We start from the raw sequence: 20,458 nt of genomic DNA on the forward strand, positions 1-20,458 counted from the left end.
TGAATGAATAAAATACTTGCATGCTTGGAAATATTTAAAAGCCAGGAAAAATTTTTATAAAATATTTAAACACTTTGAAACTCCTGGGTCCTATGATCAAGGACTGTGAAAGAGGGATGCCCCAATTTGTCACATCTGATGAATGAATGAATTAAGGTATTTATCATCATACAGGCTGTGAAAGACAGTGGACAGAGACACTTAAAGGTTAAAGTTTGGAGTCTTTCCTTTCAAAGGCTTAGGAAGAATTAATTGCATAATAATGAGCTCAATATCTTGGAATACTTGACAGAGGTTTTAAGTTTGAATATCTTTCAGAAATACATAATATATGTTTACATACACACACCAATACAAACCTTTAATACATGTATATATTAAAAATCATGAGCCCTGGCCAGTTGGCTCAGCGGTAGAGCGTCGGCCTAGCATGCGGAGGACCCGGGTTCGATTCCCGGCCAGGGCACACAGGAGAAGCGCCCATTTGCTTCTCCACCCCTCCGCCGCGCTTTCCTCTCTGTCTCTCTCTTCCCCTCCCGCAGCTAAGGCTCCATTGGAGCAAAGATGGCCCGGGCGCTGGGGATGGCTCTGTGGCCTCTGCCTCAGGCGCTAGAGTGGCTCTGGTCGCAACATGGCGACGCCCAGGATGGGCAGAGCATTGCCCCCTGGTGGGCAGAGCGTAGCCCCCTGGTGGGCGTGCCGGGTGGATCCCTGTCGGGCGCATGCGGGAGTCTGTCTGACTGTCTCTCCCTGTTTCCAGCTTCAGAAAAAGGAAAAAAAAAAAATCATGATTTTGTCAACTGAATGCCCTTCATCTGACCAATGTTAATGAAAGTGTGATGATTTCCTGTAAGACAGAGCATCCAATGTTTACAGGGAAATATTTGTGTAAAATGAGAAAAGAGGGAATGGAAAAGGTTGGAAGGTAGGAAACAGAAATGGAGCCACAAATGGGAGAAGCGCTGTATCAGAATCAAGGGGAGACAGTGGACATCTAGGAGGGGACAGACCAAGAGAAAGCAGTTGGATAAAAAGCCCAGAAATGTCCAAGAGAAAAATAAACCAAATGTTTTCAAGTGGATCAAGAGTAAAAGAATATATCAGTAATTTTACCATATTTCTTTATTACTTCTCCTGAAAAAAAAAACCAAAAACATAATATTAATGTCATTTTTATGAGAAAAGAACACAAAGAGAATTCAAATTTAATGATAAATTCTAATTTATAATAGGTTAATTTCAGATGAACACACACACACACAAATCACACACACCATCCTCCCCCGAAACAGACAACTACACAAAGGGCTCAGAGCTCACTATTGTGCACAGGTGTTCTACATAAGCAAAAATGTGGAAAAGAAAGCTCGTAGGTAAACACAGGGTTAGGTTCTTATGTGCTTCTATTCATAACGTTTTGTCCACCAATTAATTCGCAACCTCATTGTGTCTGAGTGTGTGTTTTAACTCAGGCCTGAATGCAGCTAAGTCAATCACATGATCGGGAAGAAATGACAGTGTCGGAAGTTTGGAATCAAATGACCTGAGCTGTCCTTTGAGAAAAATTACAATCAGAAACTTTAAAAGTACCTAAACTTCCAGATATCTGATTGGTAAAATTTATGTGACAGAAGGCTCTGTCCCCTGGATTGCAACAACAAGAAAAATGGTGGAGTAAAATGGGAGAATCTGAAATGCTGGGCCCCTTTCCTAGTTCACTCTGGAGCACACACTGACCTGTATCTGTGAAAGTAGGAACCGTAAGGTTTCAAAGGACATTTCACCCTTCGGAAACAATACTGTTTCCCACCCCTGTCCCTTGTGCACAGGAAAATAAGTCAGAACATAAAACAATAAGGGTGTTAGGTCAGAAATTCTGAGATGTGCAACACTAAGCATTCTCCTGTCACTGAACTATCTCCTTTTTTAGTTAAAAAACAAACATATTCACATAGGAAACAGAGACTGAACCAGCAATGAGGACGTGTAGAGTGGAGGTGCCACACTCGATACAACTGGTTTTGTTACACTGGTCATATGACACCTGCTCTGTACATTTGTGTTTGATCATGGTGTCAGCATAATGCCAATGAATAAATACCGGGCATGGTTGGCTGTTTTTAAAGGAACACCTGGGTCATATAATCAAGTACAGTAGAAGAGGGACGCCCCACTCTCTCACATCTGACCAGTGACTAATACAGGGTCTTTATCATGACACAGGCTGTGAGAAGACAATGGACAGACACGCTGAATGCTGACAGTTTGGAGTGTTTTCTCTCAAGCGTTTGGGGAAGTATTAATTGCAGAGTAATAGTCCCTCAAAGATTGAATACTTGAGAGAGGTGTTAAGGTTGAATATATTCCAGAAGTGTTTGTGTGTGCATATATATATATATATATATATTATATATATATATATATAATATTTATATATATGTGTGTGTGTGTGTTGTTTGTGTGTGTGTGTATATATATATATATGCTAATATAACCCTGTAACATGTTTACATTAAAATTCAAGTATCATTCAGGTTAATGCCGTTCATCTCACCAATGACTTGATAAAACTGTGACAATTTACTGCAAGACAGCAGCCAATGTTTTCAGAAAAATAGTTGTGTAAAAGAAGAAAAGAAGGAAGGTGAAGGGTGGAAAATAGGAAATAGAAATGGACAGACTCACAAAAGGGAGAAGTGCTGTCTCAGAATCTGGGTGTGGACAGTGGACATCTAGGAGGAGGACAGGCCAACGGAAGGCACTTAGATAAAAAGGCAGGAAATATCAAGGAGAGAAATTAAACAGAGGAGTTCAAGTGGATCAAAAGTAAAGGAATATCAGTAATTTTACCTATCATTATGTTCATGTGTCCTGAAAGAGAAAAAAACGGCTAATGTTAGTATTATGGGAAACAACCAAAAAGAGAAGTATAATTAATAGATAAATTCAAATTAAAAATAGGTTAATTTCAGATTAACACATAAAAACACATCAAATCACACATGCTCTCTTAAAACACACACCTGCACAATAGATCAGAGCTCACTATTTTCTGCAGCTACTCTACACTAAATAAAAAGGCTGAAAAGGGAGTAAATTTAGTAAAATAATGTTTTAAAAATATTTGTTTAGCTGTTTAATTTATAAATAATTGTTTTAATGACAATATTTTATTTGTTAATATTACGTAGAGATGAGAGGAGGGACGGAAGCTATGGACTCATGGCTTTAGCTGTAGCTGCTGCCCTGTGTTTCGTGCCCGGCCAAGTCCAGGGTCGAAGTGGCAACCTCGGTGTTCCAAGTGCACGTTCTATCCACGGGGCCACCACAGGCTAGGCTGAAAATATTCTTGGTTTATTTTTGAAATATTAATGTTTCTGTTATTCAGTTTGCTATCTTTAGTATTGTCATTGGATTCTTACATCAGAGAGACTCACTGCTGTGGCAGTGACATCGTGCAGAGTGGCCACCACACTGTGGAAGGAGCACTGACACACAGCTCCTCCTAGGGACACAGGGTCAGGGGTCTGGGGGCTGCGTCCTCCATGTTTTTTCCCAGGAATTGATTTTTAACCACAAGGTATTTATTTGAGCATCTGTTTCAATTCTTTATTGAAAGAAAAATATCTTAATACTCATGGGGGCTGAATTCAGGGGAGAGCAGGAGTGCGATTCTCTGACAGAGATTCTGTTCCTCACTGGAACTTACTGTGCCTTTCCTTAACTGAGAAAATAATATCTAAGCACACGTGTATGAAAGAGGTTTTCTATGTACTGTAAAGAAGTCACAGCAAAAGCGTTACATCTGCTAATGATTGTTTCTGCAACGTGGCCAAGTCACTTCTATTTCATAAATAAAGAATATATCTCCACAGCCTCTCCAGCACTTATTACCTGTCTTGTTGATAATAGCTAATCTAACAGGTGTAAGGTGGTATCTTATTGTAGTTTGATTTGCATTTCTCTAATAGCTAAAGAAGATGAGCATCTTTTCATATATCTGTTGGCCATTTGTATTTCTTCCTGGGAGAAGTGTCTGTTCATGTCCTCTCCCCATTTTTTTTTAATCGTAGTATTTGCTTCTTTGCTGTTGAGTTTTGTGAGTTATTTATATATTTTGGATATTAGGCCCTTATCTCAGCTGTTGTTCGAAAATATCATTTTCCATTTAGTTGGCTGTCTGTCTGTTTTGTTGTCAGTTTCTCTTGCTGTGCAGAAGCTTCCTAGTCTGATGTTGTCTCATTCATTTATCTTTGCCTTCACTTCCCTTGTCTTTGCAGTTAAATTCATTAGGTATCCTCTATGGCCAAGGTCTGTGAGTTTAGTATCTATTTTTTTTCTGTGTATTTTATTGTTTTAGATGTTATTTTTAGGTCTTTGATCCATTTTGAATTACTTTTGTACAAGAAGACAAATTGTAGTCAAGTTTCATTTTTTTGCACATAGCTTTCCAGTTTTCCCAGTACCATTTATTGAAGAGGCTTTCTTTTCTTCATTTTCTGTTTCTGAGTCCTTTATCAAACATGATTTCAATGTATATATGTGGTTTTATTTCTGGGCTCTCTATTCTGTTCCATTGGTCTGAGTGACTGTTTTTCTGCCAATATCATGCTGTTTTGATTGTAGTGGCTCTGTAGTATAATTTGAAGTCAGGTATTGTAATGCTCCCAGCTTTGTTTTTTTCCTTAGGATTACTTGAGCTATTCAACGTTTTTTATAGTCCCATATAAACCTGATGATTTTTTGTATTATTTCTTTAAAAAACGACATTGGAATTTTGATGGGAATTGTGTTAAATTTGTGTATTGCTTTGGGTAATATGGTCATTTTAACTATATTTATTCTTCCTATCCAAGAACAAGAAATATTTTTTCCATTTCAATGTGTCTTTTTTTATTTTCTTTAACAACGCTTTGCAGTTTTCATTATGTAGATTCTTTACATTCTTTGTTATGTTTATTCCTAGGTATTTTATTTTTTTGTTGCAACTGTAAAAGTGATCTCTTTTTAGCTCATTTTCTGAAGTTTCATTATTAGCATGTAAGAATACAATAGACTTCTCTATGTTAATTTTTATCATGTGACATTACTATATTTGTTTATTGTTTCTAATAGTCTTTCTGTGGAGTCCTTGGTGTTTTCTATATACAGGATCATGTCATCTGCAAACAGTGAAACCTTTAATTCTTCTTTCCCAATATGAATGCCTTTTATTTCTTTATCTTGTCTGATTGCTCTGGCTAGAACTTCGAGCACTACATTAAATAAGAATGGAGAGAGTAGACAACCTGTCTTGTTCCTGGTTTTGGATGAAAAGTTTTCAGTTTTTTGCCATTTAATATGATGTTAGCTTATAGTTTGTCATAAATGGCCTTTATTATGTCAAGATATTTTTCTTTTATGCCTGTGTTGTTGAGTGCCTTATCCACTGTTTGTGGGAATGTAAAGTGGTACAACCATTATGGAAGAAAGTATTGTGGTTCCTCAAAAAATAAACAACAGAACTACAATATGACCCAGTAATTCCTCTACAGGGTATTTACTCCTAAACCTCAAAATCATTGGTACATAAAGACAATGCAATCCCATGTTCATTGCAGCATTGTTTATGGTGGACAAGACATAGAAACAACCAAAAAGCCCTTAATTAGAAGATTGGATAAAGAAGATGTGGTACATATATACTATGGAATACTACTCAGCCATAAGATATGATGACAGCAGATCATTTACAACAACATGGATGAAACTTGATCACATTATAATGAGTAAAATAAGTAAATCAGAAGAAACTAAGAAGTATATGATTCCATACATATGTGGGACACAATATTGAGACTTATGGACATAGATAATAGTGCAGTGGTTACCAGGGGGAGTGGAAAGGAGGAAAAGGAGGAGCTGGTGGGAAAGAGGGACATATAGAAAACCAAATGAAGGATGATGGAGGACTATCTGACTTGGGGTGATGGGTATACAACGTAACTGAATGTCAAAACGATCTGGAGATGTTTTCTCTAAATCTATGTGTTTTAGTTGACCAATGCCACCCTGTTAAAGTTAATTATCTAAATAATACTATATATAAAAAGAATATGTCTTGAAAATCCATTCCACTGAGATCATTACTACAATTAAAAAATAACATGTTCATGTGGGGACATAAAGATTTATAATAAATCAAAGGGTAACAGCAGATACGTGACTGGGGTTTGAACACACTGCCACATGCAGATGAGGTGTGATAGAATTGTGCACCTGAGCCTGTATAGTTTATTAACCAAGGTCACCCTGATTATTTCAATAAAATATTAAAAAATCCTTTGAATAGGAGAAATGAAGCAAATTTAGTGAATTATGTAAAATTTTAAATATATTTGTTTGATATTTAATAATTAAATTATTTTGATCCCTTTTCCCTCTCTGTGGAGCACTAAGAAATATTCATCATATTTAAAATGGTGTTTGGATGCTTTTATATATATGTATATATACATAAAATGTTTGTGTTCCTTTTTAAAATATTTTTAATTTATTCATTTTAGAGAGAAGATAGAGTGAGCGAGAGAAATAGAGAGAGAGAGAAAGGGGTAGAAGCCAGAAGCATCAATTCCTATATGTACCTTGACCAGAAAAGTGCTGGGTTTTGACCAGTGACCTCAGCATTCCAGGTTGAAGCTTTATCCAGTGTTCCACCACAGATCAAGCTGTGTTTCATTTAATTTGTAGCACCCACACTGTACAAAGTCTGAACAACCACTGTACAAGAGTTATCAAAAGACTGCTCATGTGGATTATTACAGGATTAGCTTCTTATGTGTATCTCTTCACAGTGTATTTGGCCACTAATTAATTCACAATATTATTGTATCTGAGTGTCCATAGTAACTCAGAGTGGAATGAAGCTGAGTGAATCAGAAGAAGGGAAGGAAACAACAGTGAGGGTTTTCTGTACCAAAAACCATAGGTGTCCTTGGAAAAAGCTTACACTCTGAAACTTAAATGTACCTAAACTTCCAGATAACCTTTTGTTAAATTCATCTGACAGAAAGGCCCTGTCTCCTTGATTGCAACCACATGGTAAATGTTGTGATAATAAGGATGACCTGTAAGAGTTAAAAGACCAAGACTCTGAGAAAGAGGCAGAAGGTCACTGAGAGAGAAGACAGGGGATAAGGAACAGGTAAGGGAAGGACACGGGGAGGAGGTTACCGGTACTTACTTATCTGCTCTTCACTCAGAGCTGAAAAGTAAATGAAAAAAATACACAAATCATTCCAGGTGAAAACACAATATCAGATAAGAAAGAAAACAGAAATCTGCCCCCAGTCATAGTTCACTCTTGAGTACACATTGACCCATATTAGTGAATGTAGGAATCATGATGTTTTAAAAACCATCTCACCCATCGAAGTCAGTGCTGTTCTCCCTGCACTGTCTCTTGTGCACAAGATAGTAAGTCAAGAAATTAAAGAAAGAGGGAGCTACATCAGAAATGCTGGGATGCAAAATACTAAGTAATCCCATGTCACTGGACAATCATCTTTTTCAGATTAAAAAGAAACATATTTACAAATGAGGCAGAGACTTAGCCAGTCACGAGGAAGTGTACAGTAGAGATGTCCATCTCGACAAACGGTTTTGGAAGAACTAATCATATGACACCTGCTCTGTACATTAGAGAAACATACTCTCATAGACCAGTCCCAAAGAAACAAATATAAATGTAATTATCATGAGAGAAAACAACCTTAAGCTTTGATTAATTAAAATTTTTTTTTCTGGATTATTGTGGTCAATATATTTTTTTGGTGGTCAATATTTTTTTTTTATCCTTTACACAAAAGTTACAGGTCAGACATGTATCACTTTTCTACAGGTCTTAAGATACTTCATCCTTCTGAAAACTGTTTATTTTTAAGTGCTGTTTGTCATTAGATAACAATGGCAACATTATGCCAAAAAAATTAAAAAAAGGTATGGATGGATATTTTATATTTTATGAAAAATTATGTAAAATATTTAGTTAACTGAGAACACCTGGTTCATATGATCAAGGACAGTGGAAGAGGGATGCCTCACTCTGTCCCATATGATGAGTGAATGATGTCAGGTATTTGTCATGACACAGGATGTGAGAAGACAATGGACAGAGACACTGAATGATGAAAGTTTGGAGTCTTTTCTCTCAAGGTTTTGGAGAAATATTAATTGGTAATAATGGGATCTAAAACTTGAAAAACTTGACAGAGTTCTTAATTTTGAATATTTCCCAGAAATATATAAATATACTTTTATATATGTATATTATAATGTAAGCCTATAATATTTGTCTATATAAATAATTATGTATCAGTCACCTTAATACCCTTTGTCTCACCAATGTCTTAATGAAACTGAGTCGACATTCTCTGAGACTGAAGCCACCAATGTTTACAGGGAAATAATTGTGTAAAATGAGAATGAAGGAAGGGAAAGGAAGGAAGGTAGGAAACAGAAAGGGACAGAGCCCCACACGGGAGAAGTGCTGTCCCAGAATCAGGTGGGGACAGCGGACATCTAGGAGCAGGACAGGCCAATGGAAGGCACTTGGATAAAAAGGCCAGAAATGTCAAAGGCAGAAATAAACTGGATATTTTTAAGTGGATCAGAGTAAAGGAATATTATTAATTTTACCTAGTGTTTCTTTACATTGCTCTGAAAGAGAAAAAAAGAAAAGGTCAATGTCAATTTAATGGGAAACTAAAAAGAGAATTCAAATTTACTGAATTATTCAAATTCAGAATTAACCAGACAACAGTTCAGATGAACACACATTCACACACACACAACAAATCACCCCACCCTAGGCACAGCTACACACGGGCTCAGAGCTCACTATTTCCACAGGCATACTGAAATTTAAAAAAAGGTGGAAAATGATGTTAATTTAGTGAAATAATATAAAATTTTAAAAGTATTATTTTTTCTGGTTAATTTATGAAATAACTGCTTTTCTGGAAAGATTTCATTTATTATTATTTCATAGAGACGTGGTGAGAGGCAGGAGGAAAGCCTATGGTCTCAGAGCTACGTCACTTTAGTTGTATGTTGTTGATCTGGGTGATGTGTCCTGGGAAGCCGTGTCCTGGGAAGCGCAGGGTCAAACTGGCAACCTCAGTGTTCTGGTCCACACACTATCCACTGCATGACCACAGGCCAGGCTAAAAGTATGCTTGGTTTATTTAAAATATTTATGTTCGTATCATTCAGTTTGGGAGCTCAATAAGGTCATTTGATACATTAAACACATCAGTGAGTCTCACTGCTATGGCAGTGACATCGTGCAGAGTGGCCACCACACTGAGGAAGGAGCACTGACACAGAGATCCTCCCAGTGACACAGGCTCAGGGTTCTGGGGGCTGCGTCCTTCATGTTTTTGTCCATGGGTTGAGTTTTAACCACAATGTGTTTGAGCATCTCATTTAACTCATTCTTGAATGAAGAAAATCTTAGTACTCATGGGAGCTGAATTCAGGAGGAACACAGGATTGGGATTCTCTGACGGAGATTCTGTTTCTCACTGGAACTTACTGAGCCTTTATCTCAACAGAGAAACAAATACTGAAGCACACACACACACAAGACAGGATTTTTGAAAAGAAGAAGTAATGTAAGCGTTCCACCCGATAATAGTTGTTTTGGCCACATGGACAAGTCTCGTCTATTCTATGAATAAAGAATATACTTTGAAAACTCATTCCCTGAAATCATCAGTACTTCTTTAAAAATACCACATGATATATGGAGACAAAAATATTTAAATATATAACAGGGTAACAGAAGGATACATGACTGGTATGTGTTAGAATTGTGCTATTTAGACCTGCATAGATCATTAATCAAGATCACCCCAATACATTCAATAAAACATTAAAAAAAAACATATAATAGGAGAAATAAAGCATATTTATAAAACTATGTAAAACTTTAAAAATATTTATTTGGTATTTTTTAATAAAATCATTTTTTATTCTTTTTCAGACAATGTGAAGCACTCTGATATATTTGTCAAATGTAAGGTCTTTGGATGTTAAATTCATCTGACAGGAGGCCCTGTCTCTTGATTTCAACCACATAGTAAATGTTGTTGTAATAAGGATGACCTGTTAGAGTTAAAAGTCCAAGACTCTGAGAAAAAAGGCAGGGACTCTCTGTCCCCGAGAGAGAAGACAGGGGGTAAGGAACAGGTGAGGGAAGGACACGGGGAGGAGGTTATCAGTACTTACTTCTCTGCTCTTTACTCAGAGCTGAAAAGGAAATGAAAAAAATACGCAAATCATTCCAGGTGAAAACACAATATCAGATAAGAAAGAAAACAGAAATCGGCCCCCAGTCATAGTTCACTCTTGAGTACACACTGACCCATATTAGTGAATGTAGGAATCATGATGTTTTAAAAACCATCTCACCCATTGAAGTCACTGCTGTTCTCCCTGCCCTGTCCCTTGTGCACAAGATAGTAAGTCAAGAAATTAAAGAAAGAGGGAGCTACATCAGAAATGCTGGGATGTGAAATACTAAGTAATCCCATGTCACTGGACAATCATCTTTTTCAGATTAAAAAGAAACATATTTACAAATGAGGCAGAGACTTAGCCAGTCACGAGGAAGTGTACAGTAGAGACGTCCATCTTGACAAACTGTTTTGGAAGCACTAATCATATGACACCTGCTCTGTACATGAGAGAAACATACTCCTATAGACCAGTCCCAAAGAAACAAATATAACTGTAATTATTATTAGAGAACACAACCTTAAGCTTTGATTGATTAAATTTTTTTTTCGGTAGTATTGTGCTCAATATTTTTTTTTATCCTTTACACAAAAGGTACAGGTCAGACATGTATCACTTTTCTACAGGTCTTAAGATACTTCATCCTTCTGAAAACTGTTTATTTTTAAGTGCTGTTTGTCATTAGATAACAATGGCAACATTATGCCAAAGAATTAAAAACAGGTATGGATGGATATTTTATATTTTATGAAAAATTATGTAAAATATTTAGTTAACTGAGAACACCTGGTTCATATGATCAAGGACAGTGGAAGAGGGATGCCTCACTCTGTCCCATATGATGAGTGAATGATGTCAGGTATTTATCACGACACAGGATGTGAGAAGACAATGGACAGAGACACTGAATGATGTAAGTTTGGAGTCTTTTCTCTCAAGGGTTTGGAGAAATATTAATTGGTAATAATGGGATCTAAAACTTGAAAAACTTGACAGAGTTCTTAATTTTGAATATTTCCCAGAAGTATATACATATATTTTTATATATGTATATTATAATGTAAGCCTATAATATTTGTATATATAAATAATTATGTATCTGTCACCGTAATACCCTTTGTCTCACCAATGTCTTAATGAAACTGAGTCGACATTCTGTGAGGCTGAAGCCACCAATGTTTACAGGGAAATAATTGTGTAAAATGAGAATGAAGGAATAGGAAAGGAGGGAATGTAGGAAACAGAAAGGGACAGAGCCCCACACGGGAGAAGTGCTGTCCCAGAATCAGGTGGGGACAGTGGACATCCAGGAGGAGGACAGGCCAATGGAAGGCACTTGGATAAAAAGGCCAGAAATGTCAAAGGCAGAAATAAACTGGATATTTTTAAGTGGATCAGAGTAAAAGAATATCAATAATTTTACCTATTGTTTCTTTACATTCCTCTGAAAGAGAAAAAAAGAAAAAGTCAATGTCAATTTAATGGGAAACAACTACAAAGAGAATTCAAATTTACTGATATATTCAAATTCAGAATTAACCAGACCACAGTTCAGATGAACACACATTCACACACACACACACACACAGACACACACACACACACACACACACACAACAAATCACCCCACTTTAGGCACAGCTACACACGGGCTCAGAGCTCACTATATTCCACAGGCATACTGCAGTTAAAAAAAAAAGGTGAAAAATGAAGTTAATTTAGTAAAAAAATATAAAATTTTAAAAGTATTATTTTTTCTGGTTAATTTTTGAAATAACTGCTTTTCTGGAAAGATTTCATTTATTACTATTTCATAGAGACGTGGTGAGAGGCAGGAGGAAAGCATATGGTCTCAGAGCTACGTCACTTTAGTTGTATGTTGTTGCTCTGGGTGACGTGTCCTGGGAAGCGCAGGGTCAAACTGGCAACCTCAGTGTTCTGGTCCACACACTATCCACTGCATGACCACAGGCCAGGCTAAAAGTATGCTTGGTTTATTTAAAATATTTATGTTCGTATCATTCAGTTTGGGAGCTCAACAAGGTCATTTGATACATTAAACACATCAGTGAGTCTCACTGCTATGGCAGTGACATCGTGCAGTGTGGACACCACACTGTGGAAGTAACTCTGACACACAGCTCCTTCCAGTGACACAGGCTTAGGGGTCGGGGGGCTTCATCCTTCATGTTTTTGTCCACGGGTTGAGTTTTAACCACAATGTGTTTGAGCATCTCATTTAACTCATTCCTGAATGAAGAAAATCTTAGTACTCATGGGAGCTGAATTCAGGAGGATCTCAGGACTGGGATTCTCTGACGGAGATTCTGTTTCTCACTGGACCTCACTGAGCCTTTCTCTTAACAGAGAACCAAATACTGAAGCACACACACACGAGACAGGATTTTCGTAAAGAAGACGTAACACAAGCGTTCCACCCGAAAATGATTGTTTTGGCCACATGGACAAGTCTCATCTATTCTATGCATAAAGAATATACCTTGATAACCAATTCCCTGAAATCATCAGTATTTCTTTAAAAATACCACGTGACATATGGAGACATAAATATTTAAAATAAATAACAGGGAAACAGAAGGATACATGACTGGCGTGTTTTAGAATTGTGCTATTTAGACCTGCATAGATCATTAATCAAGATCACCCCAATACATTCAATAAAACATTAAAAAAACATACAATAGGAGAAATAAAGCATGTATATAAAACTCTGTAAAATTTTAAAAATGTTTATTTGGTATTTTTTAATAAAATCAATTTTTATTCTATTTCAGACTATGTGAAACACTCTGATATATTTGTCAAATTTAAGGTCTTTGGATGTTTCTATACATGTATGTATTCCATTCTATTTGCAGTACCTTCGATGTACAAAGTTGCTACAATTATTGTATAAAGGTTGATGAAAGATTGCTCGTATAGGCAAGTCTGGGTTAAGTTCTTATGTGCATCTATCACAGCATTTTTGTCCACGTATTAATTCTCAACCTTGTTGTATCTGGATGTGTGTTTTAAGCCATGTCTGAATGATGCTGAGTCAGTCAGATGAAGGGGAAGAAATGACAGTGAGGGAGGTTCTGAATCAAATGACCTCACTGTCCTTGAGGAAAACTTACACCCCCTAAATTTAAAAGTACTTACACTTTCAGATATCTTAGTGATAAAATTAATTTGACATAAATGCTCTAGTTTCTTGATGCAACAACAAGACAATTGGAGGGGTAATAATGGGAGGAACTGAACAACAATTGAAGACAGCGAATCAGAGTTGGAAGAACAAGACACTGAGACAATAGTGAGATGATCACTCAGAGGAAGACAGTGGTTTAAGGGAGAGATGAGAAAATGACAGGGAGGAGGTTACCGTACTGACCTTTCTGCTGCTCACTCTCAGGTGATAGGGAAAAGGAATAATTAAACAACTAATTCCAAGTGAAAACAGACTGCCTGGTAGGAGGAAGAACAGAAATGTGCCCTTTCATAGTTCACTGTGGAGCACACGGGGACCCATGTCTGTAAAAGCAGGAACCCTGAGGATCCAAGGGACACCTCACCCATCAGAGTCAGTGCTGTTCTCCCTCCCCTGTCCCCTGTGCACAGGAAACTAAGTCAGGAAATAAAAGTGAGGGTGTTAGGTCAGAAAGTTTTGGATGTGCAATATTAAGTGTTCCACTGAGACTGGACTATCAGCTTTTTCAGATTAAAAAACAAATATTTTTACATAAAAGACAGGCACTGAACCAGCGATGAGGAATCGAACAGGAGAGGAAGCCTGCATGACAAAACCGGACTGTTGCACTCGTCATATAGAATCTGCTCTGTACAGTAGAGAGATACATGCGTAAAGACCATTCTCAAGAAAAAAAATATAAGGGGAATTGTGTTTAGGAAAAGACAATATTAAGCTTTGAATGATAAAATTTTCTTATTTTTAAAACATTGTGGTCAATACTATTTCCTGCACCCTTTACACAGAAAGTATAGGTCAGAGATGGTTCACTTTTTCACATGTCCTATGACATGTCCTCCTTTTGAAAATTGTATATTTTTAAGTGCACTTTGTCATTTGATACTGGTGTCAAAATAATGCTGAAGAATAAAAAATGGGCATGTCTGGATATTTTTAAAGTCTAGAAAAAATTTTGTAAAATATTTGGAGACCTTGAAACACCTGGGTCATATGATCAAGGAGAATGGAAGATGATGCCCTAGTCTGTCACATCTGAGCAATGAATGACACAATGTATTTATCATGACACAGGCTGTGAAAAGACAATGGAGAGAGACAATGAATGGTGAAAGTTTGGATTCTTTTCTCTCAAGGATTAGAAATATTAATTGCATATTAATGGGCCCTCAAACTTGGAATACTTGACAGAGGTCTAAAGTTTGAATATTTTCTAGAAATACATACATTTATATTTATATATAAATACATTCTAATCTAAACCTGTGACATATGTAAACATTAAAATTCTCGTTTCCATCACCTTAACACCCTTCATCTCACCAATGTCTTACTGAAACTGAGTCAATTTACTGCAAGACTGAAGCCACCAATGTTTACAAGGAAATGACTCCATAAAGTAAAAGAGAAGAAAAGGGAAAGAATGGAAGATAGGAAAGAAAAAAAGAGTTCCAAATTAAAGAAATGCTTTCTCAAAATCAAGCAGGGGAGCCCTGGTCTGTTGTCTCAACAGTAGCGTGTCAGCCCAGCGTGCAGGAGTCCCAGGTTTGATTCCCATCCAGGGCACACAGGAGAAGCGCCCCTGATTCTCCACCCCTCCCTCTCTCCTTCCTCTCTGTCTCTCTCTTCCTCTCCTGCAGCTGAGTCTCCAAGGGAGCAAAGTTCGCCCGGGCACTGAGGATGTCTCCATGGCCTCTGACTCAGGTGCTAGAATGGTCCGGTGGAAATAGAGCAACACCCCAAATGGGCAGAGCATCACCCCCTGGTGGGCATGCTGTGTGGATCTCAGTCTGGCATATGCAGGAGTCTGACTCTCTGCCTCCCTGCTTCTCACTTCAGAAACAAAATCAAGTAAGGGGACAGTAGACATCTCACAAAAAGACAGGCCAGTGGAAGGTACTTTGATTAAAAGGCCAGCAATGTCAAAGCTTAAAATAAACCAGATGTTTTCAATTGGATCAAGAGTAAAAAAAAATGTCAGAAACTTTACCTATTTTTTTCTCCAATTCATCTGAAAAAGAAAAAAGAATTCAATGTCAATTTCATGGGAAACAACCACAAAGAGAATACAAATTTACTGATAATTTTCATTTTAATTTAACCTCACCACATTTCAAATGAACTCACAAACACACAGCAAATCACACATGCCCCCCTACACACACACCTACACACTGGCTGAGAGCTCAATACCGTCCACATTATACTACAGTAAATAAGAAAGTTGAACAGGGATTTAAATGAGAAAAATATTATAAAATTTAGAAAATATAGGTTTTCCTGTTTAACTTATTATAAAAATTCTTTTGAAAAGATTTAATTTATGACTATGACATAGAGGAGAGGCAGGTGGAAGAGTGTGGACTCATGGCTGCTTCACTGTAGCTGTAGCTGCTGCCCTGGGTGCCGTGTCCGGGCAAGTCCAGGGTCAAACTGACAAACTCAGTGTTCCAGGTCCACGCTCTATCCAAGGGGCCACCACAGGCTAGGCTGAAATTATTCTTGATCTATTTAAAATATTTATGCTTTTGTTACTCTATTTGTAAGCTTTAGTATGGTCAATGGATACTTTAAACACATCAGTGAGTCTCACTGCCGTGGCAGCGACATGGTGCAGAGTGGCCACCACACTGTGGAAGGAGCACTGACACACAGCTCCTCCCAGTGACATAGGTCAGGTGTCTGGGGACTACGTCCTCTGTGTTTTTGTCCACGGGTTGATTTTTAATCACAGTGAGTTTGGGTTTCTGATTTAACTCATTCCTGAATGAAGCTTATCTTAATTCTCATGGGTGCTGAGTTCAGGACAGAGAAAGGGTTTAGATTCTCTGACAGAGATTTTGTTCCTCACTGGACCTTACTGTGCCTTTCTCTTACCAAAGTAGCAAATATCCAAGCACACACACGAGACAGGTTCTCTAAACTCTGTAAACCAGAGGCAGCAAGAGTCCTTATCTGCTAATGGTTGTTCCTGCCACGTGGACAAGTCTCGTCTATTCCACGAATAAAGAATATACCTTGAAAATCCATTCCATTGAAATCACCATTATAATTATAAAAATACCATGTGACATGTGATGACATAAAGATTTAAAATAAATAAAAGATTGACAGAGAATCCGTGACTGGGGTGGGAACACATCACCGCACACGGAGGAGGTGGGATAGAATTGTGCTCCTGAGACCTGTGTGCTTTTATTAACCAAGTCATCCCAATAATTTGAATAAAACATTAAAAATCCTTTTAAAATAAGGAAAGGAAGTATATTTATTCTATCTTAAAATTTTTTTAAATATTTGTTCTGATGTTTTAATAAAATTATTCTTGATCACTTTTCACTGTATGTGGACCACTATGAAATATCTGTTATAATTAAAATGGTCTTTGGACATGTATATATACAAATTATATCCAGTTAGCATCAATGCTAATAGCCGTACCTTCACTGTATAAAGTTGCTACAACCACTGTACAGGAGTTACTGAAAGATTGCTCGTAGGTAAACACAGGGTTAGGTTCTTATGTGCTTCTATTCATAACGTTTTGTCCACCAATTAATTCGCAACCTCATTGTGTCTGAGTGTGTGTTTTAACTCAGGCCTGAATGCAGCTAAGTCAATCAAATGATCGGGAAGAAATGACAGTGTGGGAGGTTGGGAATCAAATGACCTGAGCTGTCCTTTGAGAAAAATTACAATCAGAAACTTTAAAAGTACCTAAACTTCCAGATATCTGATTGGTAAAATTTATGTGACAGAAGGCTCTGTCCCCTGGATTGCAACAACAAAAAAAATGGTGGAGTAAAATGGGAGAATCTGAAATGCTGGGCCCCTTTCCTAGTTCACTCTGGAGCACACACTGACCCGTATCTGTGAAAGTAGGAACCGTAAGGTTTCAAAGGACATTTCACCCTTCGGAAACAATACTGTTTCCCACCCCTGTCCCTTGTGCACAGGAAAATAAGTCAGGACATAAAACAATAAGGGTGTTAGGTCAGAAATTCTGGGATGGGCAACACTAAGCATTCTCCTGTCACTAAACTATCTCCTTTTTTAGTTAAAAAACAAACATATTCACATAGGAAACAGGACTGAACCAGCAATGAGGACGTGTACAGTGGAGGTGCCCCACTCGATACAACTGGTTTTATTACACTGGTCATATGACACCTGCTCTGTACATTTGTGTTTGATCATGGTGTCAGCATAATGCCAACGAATAAATACCGGGCATGGTTGGCTGTTTTTAAAGGAACACCTGGGTCATATAATCAAGTACAGTAGAAGAGGGACGCCCCACTCTCTCACATCTGACCAGTGACTAATACAGGTCTTTATCATGACACAGGCTGTGAGAAGACAATGGACAGACATGCTGAATGCTCACAGTTTGAAGTGTTTTCTCTCAAGCGTTTGGGGAAGTATTAATTGCAGAGTAATAGTCCCTCAAAGATTGAATACTTGAGAGAGGTATTAAGGTTGAATATATTCCAGAAGTATATATATATATATGTGTGTGTGTGTGTGTGTGTGTGTGTGTGTGTGTGTGTGTATGCTAATATAACCCTGTAACATATGTGTACATTAAAATTCAAGTATCATTCAGGTTAATGCCGCTCATCTCACCAATGACTTGATGAAGCTGTGACAATTTACTGCAAGACAGAAGCCAATGTTTTCAGGGAAATAGTTGTGTAAAAGAAGAAAAGAAGGAAGGTGAAGAGTGGAACATAGGAAACAGAAATGGACAGACTCACAAAAGGGAGAAGTGCTGTCTCAGAATCAGGGTGTGGACAGTGGACATTTAGGAGGAGGACAGGCAACGGAGGCACTTGGATAAAAAGGCCAGAAACATCAATGGGAGAAATAAACCAGAGGATTTCAAGTGGATCAAAAGTAAAGGAATATCAGTAATTTTACCTATTATTCTTTTCATGTATCCTGAAAGAGAAAAAAAAGGCTAATGTTAATATTATGGGTAACAACGAAAAAGAGAATTATAATTTACGGGTAAATTAAAATTAAAAATAGGTTAATTTCAGATGAACTCAGAAATACACATCAAATCACACATGCTCTCTTAAAACACACACCTACACAATAGATCAGAGCTCACTATTTTCTGCAGCTACTCTATAGTAAATAAAAAGGCTGAAAAGGGAGTAAATTTAGTAAAATAATGTTTTAAAAATATTTGTTTAGCTGTTTAATTTATAAATAATTGTTTTAATGACAATATTTTATTTGTTAATATTACGTAGAGATGAGAGGAGGGACGGAAGCTATGGACTCATGGCTTTAGCTGTAGCTGCTGCCCTGTGTTGTGTGCCCGGCCAAGTCCAGGGTCGAAGTGGCAACCTCGGTGTTCCAAGTGCACGCTCTATCCACGGGGCCACCACAGGCTAGGCTGAAAATATTCTTGGTTTATTTTTGAAATATTAATGTTTCTGTTATTCAGTTTGCTATCTTTAGTATTGTCATTGGATTCTTACATCAGAGAGTCTCACTGCTGTGGCAGCGACATCGTGCAGAGTTGCCACCACACTGTGGAAGGAGCACTGACACACAGCTCCTCCTAGGGACACAGGGTCAGGGGTCTGGGGGCTGCGTCCTCCATGTTTTTTCCCAGGGATTTATTTTTAACCACAAGGTATTTATTTGAGCATCTGTTTCAATTCTTTCCTGAAAGAAAAATATCTTAATACTCATGGGGGCTGAATTCAGGGGAGAGACAGGAGTGCGATTCTCTGACAGAGATTCTGTTCCTCACTGGACCTTACTGTGCCTTTCCTTAACTGAGAAAATAATATCTAAGCACAGGTGTATGAAAGAGGTTTTCTATGTACTGTAAAGAAGTCACAGCAAAAGCATTACATCTGCTAATGATTGTTTCTGCAACGTGGCCAAGTCACTTCTATTTCATAAATAAAGAATATATCTCCACAGCCTCTCCAGCACTTATTACCTGTCTTGTTGATAATAGCTAATCTAACAGGTGTAAGGTGGTATCTTATTGTAGTTTGATTTGCATTTATCTAATAGCTAAAGAAGATGAGCATCTTTTCATATATCTGTTGGCCATTTGTATTTCTTCCTGGGAGAAGTGTCTGTTCATGTCTTCTCCCCATTTTTTTTAATCGTAGTATTTGCTCCTTTGCTGTTGAGTTTTGTGAGTTATTTATATATTTTGGATATTAGGCCCTTATCTCAGCTGTTGTTCGAAAATATCATTTTCCATTTAGTTGGCTGTCTGTCTGTTTTTGTTGTCAGTTTCTCTTGCTGTGCAGAAGCTTCTTAGTCTGATGTTGTCTCATTCATTTATCTTTGCCTTCACTTCCCTTGTCTTTGCAGTTAAATTCATTAAGTATTATCTATGGCCAAGGTCTATGAGTTTAGTATCTATTTTTTTTCTGTGTATTTTATTGTTTTAGATGTTATTTTTAGGTCTTTGATCCATTTTGAATTACTTTTGTACAAGAAGACAAATTGTAGTCATTTCATTTTTTTGCACATGGCTTTCCAGTTTTCCCAGTACCATTTATTGAAGAGGCTTTCTTTTCTTCATTTTCTGTTTCTGAGTCCTTTATCAAACATGATTTCAATGTATATATGTGGTTTTATTTCTGGGCTCTCTATTCTGTTCCATTGGTCTGAGTGACTGTTTTTCTGCCAATATCATGCTGTTTTGATTGTAGTGGCTCTGTAGTATAATTTGAAGTCAGGTATTGTAATGCTCCCAGCTTTGTTTTTTTCCTTAGGATTACTTGAGCTATTCAACGTTTTTTATAGTCCCATATAAACCTGATGATTTTTTGTATTATTTCTTTAAAAAACGACATTGGAATTTTGATGGGAATTGTGTTAAATTTGTGTATTGCTTTGGGTAATATGGTCATTTTAACTATATTTATTCTTCCTATCCAAGAACAAGAAATATTTTTTCCATTTCAATGTGTCTTTTTTTATTTTCTT

General features: G+C 37.3%; 1 protein-coding gene across 1 annotated transcript in view; it reads right to left on the minus strand.

Annotated features, from left to right (window-relative positions):
- The window catches only part of LOC136388496 (uncharacterized protein PF3D7_1120000-like), a 419,710-nt gene that overhangs the window by 30,056 nt on the left and 369,196 nt on the right, over positions 1-20,458 (minus strand). The window contains exons 42-45 of the mRNA XM_066360321.1: positions 11,702-11,722; positions 10,270-10,290; positions 8,677-8,697; positions 7,213-7,243 (exon numbers count right to left, since the gene is read on the minus strand). Of these exons, the coding sequence (XP_066216418.1) occupies positions 7,213-7,243; positions 8,677-8,697; positions 10,270-10,290; positions 11,702-11,722 (94 nt within the window). The remainder of the gene's footprint in view (positions 1-7,212; positions 7,244-8,676; positions 8,698-10,269; positions 10,291-11,701; positions 11,723-20,458) is intronic.

This window comes from Saccopteryx leptura, chromosome 1 (assembly GCF_036850995.1).
Source record: "Saccopteryx leptura isolate mSacLep1 chromosome 1, mSacLep1_pri_phased_curated, whole genome shotgun sequence".
Taxonomy (NCBI): domain Eukaryota; kingdom Metazoa; phylum Chordata; class Mammalia; order Chiroptera; family Emballonuridae; genus Saccopteryx; species Saccopteryx leptura.